The sequence below is a fragment of the Arachis ipaensis genome, chromosome B03, assembly GCF_000816755.2.
Source record: "Arachis ipaensis cultivar K30076 chromosome B03, Araip1.1, whole genome shotgun sequence".
NCBI classification, from domain to species: Eukaryota; Viridiplantae; Streptophyta; class Magnoliopsida; order Fabales; family Fabaceae; genus Arachis; species Arachis ipaensis.
Window position 1 is genome coordinate 15,725,183 of NC_029787.2, and position 15,969 is coordinate 15,741,151.

The 15,969-nt window shown below is 35.9% G+C and overlaps 1 protein-coding gene across 2 annotated transcripts; it reads left to right on the forward strand.

Annotated features, from left to right (window-relative positions):
• Nucleotides 7,054-13,583, forward strand: LOC107629788 (importin subunit alpha-9). Of its 2 annotated transcripts, none has more exons than XM_016332676.2 (11): nt 7,054-7,273; nt 7,347-7,592; nt 7,809-7,962; nt 8,140-8,242; nt 8,533-8,717; nt 9,472-9,551; nt 11,594-11,744; nt 11,858-11,939; nt 12,042-12,100; nt 12,187-12,492; nt 13,252-13,583. In XM_016332676.2, exons 2-11 carry the CDS (start codon nt 7,510-7,512, stop codon nt 13,417-13,419), a joined length of 1,371 nt encoding a protein of 456 aa, XP_016188162.1. In that variant the 5' UTR covers nt 7,054-7,273; nt 7,347-7,509; the 3' UTR covers nt 13,420-13,583. The 2 variants fall into 2 exon arrangements, with proteins under 2 accessions (XP_016188162.1, XP_016188161.1); XM_016332675.2 differs by having other exon boundaries at nt 7,355-7,592.

A 15,969-nucleotide genomic window follows, 5' to 3' on the forward strand; every position in this document is an offset into this window, starting at 1 on the left:
ATTCCTGTATATTTTCCAGATTACGAACTAGGTTTTACTTTTCTTCTACGTCGTTGTTCTAGGGTTTACTGTTATTCTTGCTTCTTTGTTACACTGTTCTTCTACGTTGTTGTTCTAAGTTCTCCTGTTATTCTTGTTGTTCTAGATCTTCTGGTAACTGATCTTTGGGGGTATATTCCGTAGATTGGGGGGTGTATACTGCTTGACATTGTAATGTTGCTTGATATTGGCAAACAACTTCAAACTTGGGGAGAACAGACTGAAAACAGGATATGGTTCTTTCAAAATAACACCAAAAACAATAGGTGATGCGCTTGGCATCAATGCAACAGGTAACTAGCTTAAAATTATAGGTGTATATTAAGTTGATGCTTGGGTGTATTTAAGTTGATGATTGGGTGTATTTGAACCGACTTGGATACTTTTTTGTTTTCCTTTTTGTAGGAGATCTATTTCCTGAGAAAGTTGAGTATAAGAAACTTTCTGATGATGACAAAATAATTTTTAGAAGATTCCAGGGTAAAACCCTCAAAAGTCTTACCGATGAGATGATGGAAATCGGCGTTGGCAACGAAGAGGAACGCCTGATGTTCAAGAGGATATTCATCCTCTATATACAGATGGCGTTCCTTTTGCCAACGACGATAAACAAAATATCGCCTGTGCACTTGGCCCCAATTTTTAAGATGGACGGCATATCGGAGAGAAACTGGGGGGGGCATGTTTTGACCTTCATGGTCAAGGGCATCACAGACTACAAGGAGAAAAAGAAGAAGGCAATTGATGGCTGCCTCTTCGCCCGGATGATAATTTACTTTCATCTTTCAAAAAACAAAGGCAAGAAGAGGGCTGAAAGACCACCAAAGCCCTGGATTGCCAACTGGACTAAGGAGCAGTTGGTGGAAAGAATGACTGCAGAAAGAGAGAAAATTTTGGTAAGTAAACATAATATGTTGGTTGTATTTTATTTACCTAAATGCTGCTAGCTAAAATATCTAATGTTTCAGGGGATTGTGAAGATGGCGGAGACAAGAGCAAGAGAAAAAATGAAAAAAAAAAGAAAAAAAAGAAAAAAAACAAGAAATAAAAAAAACAAAAAAAAGGAAGACGAGTTCAACATCGTCTTCGGAGACAGAAACAACTACTAACAGTGACACTTCTACCTCTGAGTCTGAGACTCAAGAAGACTCTGAGGATTCAGGAAGAAAACACCGCATCAAAAAGGGGAAAAAGTAAGTACCATACTTGGGTGTAATTTCTTTTTCGAGTTGGATGTATTTTGTTGATCACGTTGGGTGTATGTAGTTTATTAAGCTGGGTGTGTTTCGTTTGCTGTGTTGGGTGTATATTGTATATTCAGTTGGGTGTATCTTGTGCATTCATTTGGGTGTATTTTTTAGTATGTTCTAAATAATGATTGTTTGCCTTCCAGAATAGACTCTAGAAAAAGAAAGAAGAGTCAAGAGGAGTCAGATTCTGATTCTGAATCTGAATCTGAATCAAGTGATGAGTAATGTCCTGAAATTATTGCTCCTTTCTTTTGGCTTCATTATAAAGATTTCGTGTATTAACTGAAGTGTCTCTTATTAACTTATAGGAGCGAAGAATCATCACCGGTGGAGAAGGAAAAGAAAAAGAAAAAGACAAAAACATCACCAAAAAAGTAAGCACTTCTTTGAATAATATTCTGTGATAAAATTAATTTTTTATTTCTGATTGGTACTCTTTTTTTCCACCCAGAACACAACCAAAAAAGAAAAAAGTTGTTGTGGAAGATTCACCTCCTGAAGAAGATCAATACTTTGATGGGTACAGTACCTCGTAAGCTATATTACCGTCTATCATCGTAATTATTTTTGTTAACATCTTCTTTTATGAATGTAGTGAGAGATATGAAATATCAAGTGACGAACTAGAAGAATGGCTAAGGGAAAACGTTGATAAATCTGCTGCAGAGGGGTATGTCTTGGTGGGGTGTCTATTTCAGATTTTGGTGTGTCTTGGATTGACTGATTCAAGCCAGGAGGGAGCATCAACGCAGGAGACAGAAAGGGCAAAATCTCCAAAAGCTGCAAATTTGATAGAACAATTAGACGATTTGGTCCAAAAAATAGCAAGCAGTGCGGCGAAGGGAAAAAACAAAAGTCCACAAATTCAAAGGGAGACTGGGGGGAAAGTTCTGGGAAGTTTGAAACTCCTGGGGAAATAAATCAGATTACGGATGATATGAAACAAAAGTGCTACATCTGGGGGACGCGACTGAAGGAAGATGCAGATGGCAATACTAACGAGTATGAGCACATGTGCACTCTAATTGCCCAAGATGAACACCTTTTGATTAGAATGCACCTTGCATCCCTCCAGGCAAAAAGTGATATAGAATCTGGCGTAATATTAGAATAACATTAATGTTTTTACACCAAAGTCAACTGCAATGTTTATTAATGTAAAATTGATTTCGGCATATATTTCTAGATTGTATCTGCCATCTGCCTCATCCTCAACCAGAAAAATGAAAAGAGGTTTCAAGAACAAATATACTGTCTCCCCCCCGATATTGTGGTAAGTGTTACTTCTACAAACTTTGGGTGTATTTTCTGTATTGATTTGGGTGTATTTTTTACGTTCAATTGGGTGTAAGTTGTGTAGTCATTTGGGTGTATTTAAAGTATTCACTTGGGTGTATTTTCAGTATTTTATTTCTTGTTTCGCAATTCTTGCAGAACATGGCACTTTCGGATCACCCAAACGGGGAATTCATATCACCGAAAACGAATAAGGAATTCAGGGTGGAAGACTACCCGAGTTTTATTCCCTTCATAGATAGAAAAAAATAAACTTCGCATCGATATGTAAGTTTTTGTTTGCTAAATTTGTTAGTACGCTTATTTACTTATACGCCAAATAAAATAACGCACTGTTGAAATGTGGGAATCCTTCAGATTTTTGCTCCTGTTTGCCACTTGGGTCATTGGTGGTTATGGCTGATAAATACAACAAAGCGGAAATGTCATATACTTGACCCGCTACACAAAAAAGCTCCAAGAGAAGAGAGAAAGCAGATTAATAAATTCACTGTAAGTTGCCTCTGTCTTCTTTACTTTAATATTTAGGTCTATTTCGTTAGTTGTGTTGGGTGTATATTGTCCATTCAGTTGGGTGTATCTTGTGCATTCATTCGGGTGTATTACTGATTTATTTTGGTATTTAAGGGATATGTATTTTCAAGATTGATAACATATGCCGGCGGGGAACCTCTAAAGAAAGGCGAGAAGGAGAAGGAAATTAAATCATCATATGTTAAAATATCAGACCAAAAATCAAGGTATAAATTTGTGACTCTGAATATTAAACTTTCGTAAATGAGATTTGTAATTTATTTTCTTCGTTTTTAGCTATGACTGCGCTATCTACGTTATGAAGTGGATGGAGTTAATTGAGCCGGAAAACATTAAAAACGGGAAGTATGAATGGGATAATTGGCCACAGGTAACTGTCTTTAGAACTATATAACTCTGTATTACTTTACTGAATTAATATTGCTGTTTAAACAGAATATACTTTTTAATTGTAGGAGGAGGTGGACCACTATAGAGTGGAGTATGCTTCGCGGATACTATTCAGTGAGATGAATAAAGAGAGAGATCGGACAATTAGAGAGAGTAATGCTATAAGGCTGTCGAAGCCATCCTCTGTATTATTGAGTCCGTTTTATCAGATAAATTCTGCTGATATAGAAACTGCGTAAATATTTGTAAATTGAACAAATGCTGTAAATATTTGCCATTTATCAACAACTTCTATTCCATGTATATTTTTTTCCATAGTTAAACTATCTGTGCTGTATTCAAAAGCTGTATTACACGTGGTAAAATATGAAGGAAAAAATCAAGGCATATATAAACGCAAATTATAAACTGTTACACCCAACGCAGGTCTAATAATACACCCAAGATTGCATAAAATATACACCCAAACTGTCTGTGCTGTATTCAAAATGTATGAATTACAAGTACTAAAATATGAAGAAAAACATCAAATCAAATATACACCCATAACCTGCGAATTTTTACAGCTTTTGTTCTATATGTATCTATATATGTATCTATATGTAAATTGTCAATGAACAAAAATACACCCAAAAGAACAGTGCTTTTAAAGAACATTACTTTTACCTCGCTTAAAACTTTCGTCTTCTTCTTCTTTGTGGCATTTGCAATCTGTTTGTCCAACTTTGAACCTAGCCTATTTTTTGGATGTCCTCTTGTTCGAATCCTTGGCGGGCTTTGAAGCTCGTTAACGGATTCCAAGTTGGCGTCTTCTTGGGATAAAGAAGATGTCCCCTTCCTTTTGGCTTTTAATGATTCCATCTCGGCCATGACGTTATCGTACGCACGGTGCAGAATTGCAGTCAGCTCCTCCGATTCGGATGCAAATTTGCAAATATTTTGCGAACGAAAAACCAATTGGTCAAACCTCTTGCTTCTTGGCTCCATTAGTGGCTCGTCGTGGCTGCTCTTGATGTGTGTGTGTCGCCTCTTTACCTTCTTACTCCATCGTTCCAGTATATATCTAGGTGACACTTGGCTTACTTGTTCGAAGCTTAACACGCTTAGTGCGTGACGGCACAATATCCCTCTCAACTCGAATAATAAGCATTGGCATTTTACCTCGGCTGCAACTGAGTCGTAAGTAACCACGAACTTGTTGAATATTGAGCTGGAAACTTGCTCTCCGACTTCGTATACTGAATAGCCTAGAGCAGAATTCTTTAATCTGGTGATGCAATTCGCCTTTCCTCTGAATTGCGCTTGGACTTCCCTAAACTTTGCATGAGTGTACGCATCTTGAAACTGAGCTTCAATGGAGGATTTGGTTGCACACGGTATGACCGTATAAAAATCTGCAGCATCTGATTCTCTCTCTGCTTGCTCCCTGCTTCCGAGGCAATTATCGTATTGTTTGACGAACTAAATAAGCGAGCTGTTCCGGGTGATATACTTGTTAAAAAATGAATGCATGCTCTCGCTCCTTTGTGTGCTTCTCATCCCTGCCCATAAGTGGTGATCCAGATAGATAGGAACCCATATGTGACGGTCTTCGTACAGATCTGCATAATACACCCAAACACAGACTGTTGATTGACCGTGGTGATTCACCCCGACAAAAGAACCATAGACCAAATTATACCTGAAACAAATTACCATAGTCCAGAATGCAAAATCATTAGGTACCCCCCAACAAATGCTTCGTATACACCCAATGAAACAGCCAGTATACACCTCTGCTGCGGATTCGTAAAAATACATTAGTTTAGCATCATAAACAGGGGCAGTTTGTTACCTGTTTGTATTGTAGGTGGTGTTGAATGAAATGACGTCTCCGAAATACTCAAAGGCAGCTCTGCTTCTTGCATCGGCCCAAAAAGCGAGCTTAATCGATTGATCCTCCTCGAGTTCGAGCTCAAAAAAGAAATTCGGATTCTTCTCTTTCATTCTTAAGAAATATTTCCCGAATTCCTTTGCATCTTCTTGTTTGGAAACATTCCGCACTTCCCTGGTAATGTAATTCCTCACGTTCTTTTCGATAAAATTTAACTCGCGGTGACCCCCGGCAGCCGCAACAAATGATTGGTAGGTTTTGCTTGGTCTGATACCGGCCTCCTCGTTATTCTCTATCGTACGACGAATGGACATGCTTAGTTCCCTGTGTTGTTTGAGCATCTCTGCTTTACTTGGACAGCAGGGGTGTGAATGATCCAGCACAACCTTTGAAATGATCCAAGCACCAACATCCTTCAATGTGTGTATATAAATTCTTGCAGGACAGTTTAAACCGGCTGTCGAATTGGTCTTCTCGGTCGGAGATATTTTAGATTTCCATTTTTCCTCTCTGCTACATGTAATCAGTTGATTCTTAATCTCGTTTCCCTTCCTATTTGTGCATCGAACTCTTGTAGAGAAACCTGCAGCCTTGGCGTAGTTCCTGTAAAATTTTCCAACATCTTCAAGGGTGGTAAAGGTCATTCCAACCTTCGGAACAAGCTCGTTATCAACAACCGAGAGATGCTGCACAATACACCATGTCAGAAACTGTGAATACACCCATAGATATGACTCAAATACACCCAATCATGTCTAATATGATACACCCGAACCGCAACAACTCAACTACAGAATGACCTTTAAAGCCATAAACTGTAAATACACAGGCGGTAGAATACATCATGTCAAAAACTAAAAACACACCCACTCATGTCTGATATAATACACCTGAACAACAACAACTCAATTAAAATAACAAAAAACCAGTAAAGTGTAAATACACCCACACTTCTAGCAAAAATACACCCAAAATGAAATTGATCTACACCCGAGCGTCTGCTATAAATTCCAGATAATTAATCACAACTAATACATTGAATCGACAAATTCATGTTAACGTGTTACTTTCACAGTCAATGTTCAGCAATTTTTCAACTACACAATGCTATACAAATTACTGAAAGAAAATTCATACTAATCCTATGTAAATCAAACCTCAGGAACTTCGTTAGATTCAAATTCATAATCCACTTCGCCTGGATTCAGTTGACAATCTGAGGTTGAATGATCCATTATCTTCAAAACGAGTTCAAACTTTGATTTCAGAAAACAACAAATCAAAATAGAAAACGAAGCTTGAGTTGCAGAGAGAGAGGAAAGTAACGTAAACGAAGAACATACCAGTGAGAAAAGGAGAGGAAAAGAACGATGGAGAAGAAGGAGGGAAGACGCGCGAGAAGAAGAACAACCAAATCTCAAAATAACGAAAACGAAGAAGGAAACAAATCTTTTAAATTTGGTAGTTAGATATACGCGGAATCTTATATAGCGCGTGTATACAACGTATGTGGAGCAGCGCATTTTTTTGTTTTATTACTTAATGAACTTGTAAAGCATACAAGCCCTAATGGCTTGTATCCAGAGCTTTTCCCTAATCCGATTTTATTTAAATTGGATCGATTTTGAGCCCTCCCAATTCAAATTGACCATTTACCAATGACTATGATACCGCTAGTTTCTAGTTTCGGAGTTTCCCCGGTTCAATAACCGGTTCGAACTAGCACTGCACCACTCATCCCTAACACCGAACCCAAGCTACGAAGAAGGAAAAAGAAAAGGAAGCTCAGTGCCTCAGTGGCGACTGGCGAGTAGATACTACTACTTCAGTTGGTGAAGGAACCAAGCAACAATGGCGGATTCTACTACCAGAAGCCCTATTAAGTCCTCAGGTAACACTTTTCCTTGCATAGTTATGCATATGCTTTTCATTTCATCTCAGTTATGAACACTGCAATAATCTAGGGTTTCAGTTGGGACTGTTGCGGGTACCAGGAGACGGCAACAGGCGGTGGCGATTGGCAAAGAAAGAAGGGAGTCTCTTGTGCGTGCCAAGAGGCTCTGTAGGGTCCCCGTTGGCGGCAGTGGCGACGGGGACGGCGATGGCCAAGCTCCCCTTGATAGTGACATGATTATTGATGAAGAGCAATCTATTTTGGACTCTCAAACTTCCCTTGCCGTCGAAAAGCTGAAATCTTCTGTTGCTTTTCAGTTTGGTCCTCTGAACTCATCTATTTGTTATATTATGCGTTAGTTAAATAACAAGAATTATCCAGTTCGGTTTGATTTGATAGGTTTTTGAATGAGTGATTGAATGTTGTTGTTCACTCTCCTCACTAAGAAGTAACTTTATAAAGCTTCAAGCATGTGATGTGCAAGTTCATATATTGATTAACTTTGGCTCATATGCATTATGACTATGTATAGGGGGAAGGGTGCAATGCAGAAAAGAGTGGTTGCCCTGCAAGAATTAAGGCGACTGCTGTCAAGGTCTGAATTTCCGCCTGTTGAGTCTGCTATTAAAGCCGGCGTGGTACCTGCACTTGTGCAGTGTCTTTCGTTTGGGTCTCCAGATGAACAGGTCTAAAGATTTGTCTCCTCCTTTAGAATGATCTTCTGTTGCTTCCATGAATGCCTTTTACTATCCATGAAACTTGAGAAAGCAGTACTGCACTGTGCATGTTATGCAGATAGTATCAATACTGAACCGTAAGTTACTACTAGTCACTTACGCTTTTTTGGTGATTGTGTTATTCAGTTGCTGGAGGCGGCTTGGTGTCTTACAAATATTGCTGCAGGGAATCCTGAAGAAACAAAAGCTTTGTTGCCTGCCTTACCTTTGCTTATTGCTCATCTTGGGGGTGAGTGATCACTGATCACTTTGAGTTTAATTTTGCATGTCCATGAATGAATTAGTTGTTTCATTGATGTCTGCATAGAAAGATTAAGACGAATTCTAGTAGCTCAAATTCAAATTGTTATAACATTGCAAAGTGTCTATGATCTAAAGGAACTAGGAAGAATGGGATGCACAGGACTTTGGCAACTATATTAAACATTTGCGATAAATTCATACTTGAACTTTGAGCCTATTTTAATTATTTTAGTATTTGCTTCTACCTTTTGTATTTATGAATGATCTGTTCTGCAGAAAAGAGCTCATCACCTGTTGCCGAACAGTGTGCTTGGGCTCTTGGAAATGTAGCTGGTGAAGGCGAAGAGTTGAGGAATGTTCTGCTTGCTCAAGGGGCTTTACTACCTCTTGCAAGAATGATGCTACCAAACAAAGGTTCAACTGTTAGAACAGCTGCCTGGGCTTTGTCTAACCTCATCAAGGTGTCAAAGTTTATCAATTTTATAGTTTATATTGTATTGCATTACATTTGTTTGTGCTCTGATTTGTTTATATTGTATAAAGCCAAAGGGTAAATTTCACTGCTCAGCTATAAGATATGGGATTGTATGTTGGGCAGTAAAGTTAGCAGTATGACAAGCTAAATGTTGTAGAGATGAGGATGTTGCATTGAACATGACGACATATTAGAAGGGATAGGATTAGGAATGAGCGCATTAGAAAGAAATACTGTGTAGTGCTTATTGTAGGTGGTTTGGGTATGTGAGAAGATATAAAGAGGCCCAAGTAAAGAGCGCCCCAGATGGGGAGTGCAGTCCAATAGCTAGATGTAGTGGAAAATTCACACATAAGAGAAACGACTAGAACAGTTTGACTGTAAATGGTTTAAAATTATGATTTATGATAGATAGAACACTATAGCAGCAGTTAATGCTTGTAGGTTGTAGCTAACACCACCTAGTGGGATAAATTTTTTTTGGTTATGGTAATTCTTCACTGTTTATAGTTAGCTTGTGTGATGTGATCAGTGTTGTCTAAAATATATTTTGCAGTCCCCTGCTTTCGTTATGATGGCACATGCTAGTGTAGTAGCAGTGACAAGGCTTAGTTGTTTAATCCATCTAGCTGACCTCACTAGCTGGACAAATCTTTGTTGTTGAATTGAACTATAGTTGTGGCGACAAATTTTTTCTTTTTTTTGGAATTTTAACATCACTTTGGTATGATTATGTGCAGGGTCCAGAACCGAAAGCTGCAACTGAACTCATTCGTGTTGATGGAGTATTGGATGCAATCGTTCGACACTTGAAGAAAGCGTGAGTATTATTCTGGATTTACTTGGTTCTATATCATTGCTAAGAACTCATGTCTCCTTTTGTATTTATCTATTTTTGGGTCAACATGCTAGGAGTTCATATTGTTTAAATCACAGTTGAACATCTTAGTCTAGTTTTAAGGATATTTAGCTTTTACTTCACTAAAATCACAGCAGAATTCTCTTTTATCATAAACAGAAAACATATTGCCAAACATATACAGAATACAGGCATGAAACTAACAATCAAAATTTCAAGTGATTCATCTCAAACTCTCTTCGTAGGTCAATGATTTGGTATCCCTATCTAGAGAGGGACACCGGTACCCCCCCTTAAATATTTATTAAAACTTCATTCACCCTTTTTTTCGACTGTTAGGTGAAGCAAATAACAGAACCATTCTTCCTTCAAACCCATTTCGTGGATACTGGGCGAATCACCTTCACTTCTCTTTCTGAATTCCTCCCAGAAAGGAGAATCACCGTTTTAGGTGGCTTTCATTCTTCTCCTGAATGGTTTTTCTTTGTCCAAGCTCTTTTCTGGCTCTAGTTTGCATTCATAATTTGAAATTTGGTGTTGGTAATTTCAAATGTTTCAAAAGAACAAGTACATGTTAATTGCTATATATTTTAGATATCTATTGAATTGGTAAAAAGGGCATTATCACATGAAGGGAGTTTCAGCTGTTATGCATGTCATGAGGAAAACATGTGTGTCTATTTGTTTGATTGGTACAAATTCTTTGTCTGAGTTTGAGTGATTAAATGAGTTGGAGACAAAATTAGCATGACAAAATCAGCTGACAAATGCATTGCATGAACATGTTCTCTCTGTCATGCTAATCTTTGTTCTTCCATTTCCCTCTCTCTTGGAGACTACAATATGAACAAATCTGCAGACAACATTGACTTCTTTAATCACACAACAAAAAGTCAGGAATGGAACCTCTGTTTCAACTTACATGAAATTAGTATAACCATTTGGGATTTAATTTGTATAGGTAAAAGGAAGAACAACCTCCATTAAGGTTGAATTGAAATTGGGTCAAATGTGAATAGTGGAAAAAGTGGAGCAGGATTATAATTTCTAAGTAAAGGATCCGGGGGGTACATTTTGCAAATATTTAACAGACAGGTACCAGTGCTCGGTACCAAATCCTTGGCCCTTTTTGTAAATCTGCCAATTTGCAAAATTTATGTTAACCATGTCATGCACATGTGTGTGTATGCATGCTGTTGTATATAAGGAGAGTGGTTCTTCTTCCTTATCAGCTAGTTTTTAAGGTGTGGTTCCCCACTTCTCTTAGATACTTAACAATGGTATCAAAGCTTGGTTGTTGGTGTTATGGAAAGGGCTACCTATAGGTTGGATTAAGGTGAATACCGAATACTGATAGCTGGTAGCAAAGTGGCTACCACTAGGTCAATGTTGATAGAGTGAAGCCATCATGGACATCGGCTCTCCAGGGGCGGTGTATTATTAGGGACTTGGGTATTATGGGGTACCCAAAATCCCACATCGGGTAGTACGGGATGCTTGATGTTGTATGTAAGGAGAGTAGTTCTTCCACCTTATCGGCTAGCTTTTAAGGTGTGGTTCCCCACTTTCCTTAGATACTTAACACATGCATGCACACTTGTGTGTGTGTTAGATGGCAATTTAAATCTGAAACCATCGATGACTTTAGAGGCATTTGCTTTTCTCAAGGAAGAAAACCCTTCTATGTGTTCTGCCTTTTCTTTCTCTGTATAAGAGTATTTATTATATATGTTGATTAGAGTTTCTGTATGATATACCTGTAAAAAAAAAACATGCGGTGTGCCTTTAACTAGTATCAATATAATCATAAACTTCACCTTACTGTAAGTTTGTGGGGTTGAAATTGGAAGTGTGATAGACTTATAACACAACCTCCTTTGGTACTGTGAACACAAAGCTTATTTCTTGGAAGTGTTAGATTAGTAGCAAGCTCTAACTCTTTTAACAGTACAGCTTGCAATGATGTCCTAAGTAATGCGAGTCATGTTTTTAATTGACACCAGGGATGATGAATTAGCAACTGAAGTAGCATGGGTAGTTGTGTATCTGTCGGCACTTTCGAATGTAGCTACGAGTCTGCTGGTGAAGAGTGACGTGCTTCAATTGCTAGTACACAGATTGGCAACATCAAATAACTTGCAATTACTGATTCCAGTAATGACCTCTTCATCTACAACATTTTAGCATTAGCATCTAATAATACATACAAATCACAATTGTTATTTTCACTGATAAGTCTTTCTAACAACAAAGGAAAATCGTTGTAGGTTTTGCGAAGTTTAGGTAATCTCATTGCTGCTGATTCCCATACAATTTATGTTATTCTGACACCTGGACAAGAAATTACAGGCTAGTAATTTTCTTGGTTCTCCCTTTACTTGATAATCTTGGTGCATTTTCGTTCAAAATATGGATAATTTCTTGCATCTGATCTTGTAATAATATTTTCAGATAATATCATAAAAGCCCTGGTAAAATGTATGAATAGCGAACACAGGGTCTTAAAGAAGGTAAAAAATTTTAATCTTCAATTTGATGAACTTATTCCTTCTTTTGTTTATCTTCTTGATATAAGAGCTTAAATTTCAAAATGCAGGAAGCAGCCTGGGTGCTATCTAATATAGCCGCTGGTGACATTGAGCACAAGCGGTTGATATATTCAAGCGAGGCGGTGCCTTTGCTGCTGCGTCTTCTTTCTGCCGCTCCATTTGATATAAGAAAGGAGGTTGCTTATGTATTGGGGAACCTTTGTGTCGCGCCTACTAAAGGTAATGCGAAGCCGGATCTGATCTTTGAGCACCTGATTTTGTTGGTCGAAAAAGGATGCTTGCCAGGTTTTATTGATTTGGTTAGATCTGCTGATATTGAAGCTGCTAGGCTTGGACTCCAATTCATAGAGCTGGTAAGAAATCCGCTAATTCATTCGCATAACTAATGATAACTTTCCACCAAAATATCAAATATTAAATATTATAAATAATCCTTCCATAACCAATAACAATCATTCCACAAGTTACTATTTTTATACGAGTTGAGTACTCTTTTAGTCTCAACGTTTGGGTTAAGTCTTAATTTCGGCACTAACATTTGAAACACTATTTTTGTCCCAAATGCCTTATTTTGTTCTATTTTAGTCCTTTGGTCAAAATTAAATTTTTTCTTTGAAAAATATTTTTTTTCCTCCAGTATCGTCTAGGTAACAATCATAATTGTGGTGGCTGTAGTTATAGTTTTAGTGATTTGAGAGTGAAATTGATAGAAGAATAAGCGAAAGAATAAGATATTAACAGAGGGAAAACGATGTTTTTTAAAAATAAAAAAAAAAAAACGAAAAGAAAGCATTTGAAACAAAAATAAGACATTTTTTTCAATAAAGGGAGCGGGAAAACTGCCCAGAAGAGAGGAAAACTACATATCAGAAAACATGTTAACCGTTAGAAATGAAATTAGAACTTAATCTAAATATTAGAGACTAAAAGAAAAAGGGTGCTTATTAGCTAATTTCCAAAAGAAAAATAAAAAAAGAGGCAGATATATAAATAAGCTATTATGAAATAAGTTCAATTTATCAACTTACTTTTCTCTTTTGTTCATAATTGATCAAGTTTCAAAAACACAAGCTATGCATCCTTCTTGACGATGTTTTTGGTGTTTACAACAGGTCCTGAGAGGGATGCCAAATGGCAAGGGCCCAAAGCTTGTAGAAGAAGAAGATGGGATTGAAGCAATGGAAAGATTTCAGTTTCATGAAAATGAACAACTGAGAACTATGGCAAATACCCTTGTTGACAAGTACTTTGGAGAGGACTATGGCCTTCATGACCAGTAACTTAGTTGTTTGATATTGTAATAAATGTGCTCTTTCTCCCACACAATTTTAGATGAAAATGTAAAATTTTATTAGTGTTATTAACTCTAGAGACTAGTGAGTTGTAATTTTTGGCTGGGTTAATTTGAAACATTTTTGAAATAACTCTCTTAATTTGGAGTAAATATTTGTTCTCTGAGAAAATTTAAATAATTTTTTAAGGATACTTCTATCGTTAATGAGAAGAAAAAATATTATAGTTTGATGGAAAGGCTATTAATTTTGCAAGATATACTGATGTTACTATAACAATTGATATTTTTCCAAATTATCCTAAATAATAATTTTGAAAGGTGGTAATTGAATTTCTTTTTTTTTGGGTGTCTAAACACAAAAAGCTTTATCTTATTCTTAGCCTATAAATCAACCAATTCAACCACGTCAATGTCCTTTAGTAGATCAAATTCCTTACACATTCATACACAGACACACTTTATTGCTTCCTTAGCTTAGATCAGAATCCAATCTTAAAAGAAAATTTAGAGCTTAGGCAATCACTTTGGTACAACTTCCAAAAGATAATGTACCATGTTACTTTTTGGTGTATGTAATTGTAATGTATGTGATTTATGAACCACATGATTTGTTAGAAAACAGAGAAGTTGAGAATTGAGAATATCTAAAACATAACATAAGCAAATGTAAAATACATGAGAAAATGCAAATCTGCAATGGTCATATACTCATATTTAAAGCCATAAACTTCACAGTAGCAGCAAATCAAACTGAATATCATGATTTTGTTTAAACTTCAATTTAAATTGTTATACTTGATATGACATAATAGGTATGGAAACTGTAAATACTTTTTTTTTTTTAATTGAAGGCATATTTGCTCAAACATATTGAAATCACATCATGATATGGCTTTCTTAATAATAATAATAATTACTCCATATCTAATACCCAAATTTGAGAAACAGATTAGTAGATTACAAAAGAAAAATGAAAATGTCACTCAACCACATCGATTACTTATTATAATACTGTCAAAAAAGAGTTGTGTTATTTATAGTATACAATAAAATAATAAAGATGTGAATATGAGATACAAGTAAGACCATTAAAATGGGGTTAAATTTATTGGGTTAGTCTATTTATTTGTTTAAATGGGAAAACTTTACTTCTAAAATTAAGGACCCGTTTGGATAGATTCATAATTGATTTTTTTTTAACTTTTAACTTATGAAAAGATGTAGTATTAATGTCTGGTATAATTTTTAAAACAAAATTGCAACTTTTTAAAAAACTATTTTGGTGTTTAAGGAGAAGTTAAAAAAAATGACTTCTCTCATAATAAAAAACTTTTTATCACTTTTCTCTTAAAATAATTATTTTTAGAACTAAAAAACCAAACACAAAATAACTTATTTATAAGTTACTTTTAATACAAGCATTTATTGTTTAAACTATTTTTTTAAAAGTAACTTAATTAAGTTGTTTACCCAAATTGGGTCTAACTCCGTTTAAATTTTGGATTAAACGGATTGAGTCTAATTAATCCAAAAAAATAACGAGTTAAATGGGTTAACCTGCGGGATAAACGGGCGGTTTATTTTCTTTATATATATATTTTTCAAAAAAATATTAACACTTTTGACCAACATTTATTTCGATTCAATCTAAAAATTTGACCCATTAACTAAAAAAAACACAATTTATTTAAGGTTGTTGACCTAAAAGTAATATTTTTGTCAAAATATTTTTCAAAAGCTAAAATAAAAAAAATAAATAGACCACTCGTTTAATCAATCAAACTAGTCGTAAATAGTTTAGGTTAAAAAATTAGGATCAGTGAATAAAACGAATTTAAACAAACTAGTCCATTTAACTCACAAATTTAAATGGATCAAATGTTAATGGTCAGGCCGGCCTGTTTAACTGTCCGTACGAGTAGATAAATGTTTAAAAACAATAACCTTTCTCAATAAGTAAAACACTGCATTTGTAATTTATATTGGCAAATCACACATCTAATAATAGTAATGCTAATGGGCCAAACTAGGGGAAGACAAGAATCCAATCACAATTCAAAAATCTGTGTTTGCTCATTTTGCTCCCCAAATGACAAGGGGAAGGAGTATAAAATTTAAGTACCATCCAACTCGTATCTTCAACTACTGTATAAATATTCTCTTGCTAATTGCTTTGTTGTCGAATTCACATTGGGCTGCCAAGTTCTTTACTCATATCATGTTGTCGTTCCATTGTTCATTCCTCAAGTCAATGAAATAACTCATGAGCTATAATAATTACACAAGATTTTGTTAGATTTTGCAACCCCCCAAGAAGTTATTTTTCTCCCTCATCATCAATTAAAGCTGTCGTAAGATATTATCCCAAGAAAAAAAGCACTAGTGGGATATATAGCAATGGTGTCCGTATATGGCATTTCAATGTTTAAAGTAAAACAATTATAAATAAATTTAATTTTAATACCTTGATAATGTAAATTATTATATACTGTTATTCAATTCTATTTATTTGTTCAAGTGATTATTTACTCGTCAA

Coding starts and splice junctions, on each gene's coding strand:
- LOC107629788 (XM_016332675.2), top strand. CDS start 7,234: ATGGCGGATTCTACTACCAGAAGCCCTATTAAGTCCTCAG. Junction 7,593..7,808: donor AAATCTTCTGTTGCTTTTCA/GTTTGGTCCTCT, acceptor GACTATGTATAG/GGGGAAGGGTGCAATGCAGA. Junction 11,940..12,041: donor ACCTGGACAAGAAATTACAG/GCTAGTAATTTT, acceptor TAATATTTTCAG/ATAATATCATAAAAGCCCTG.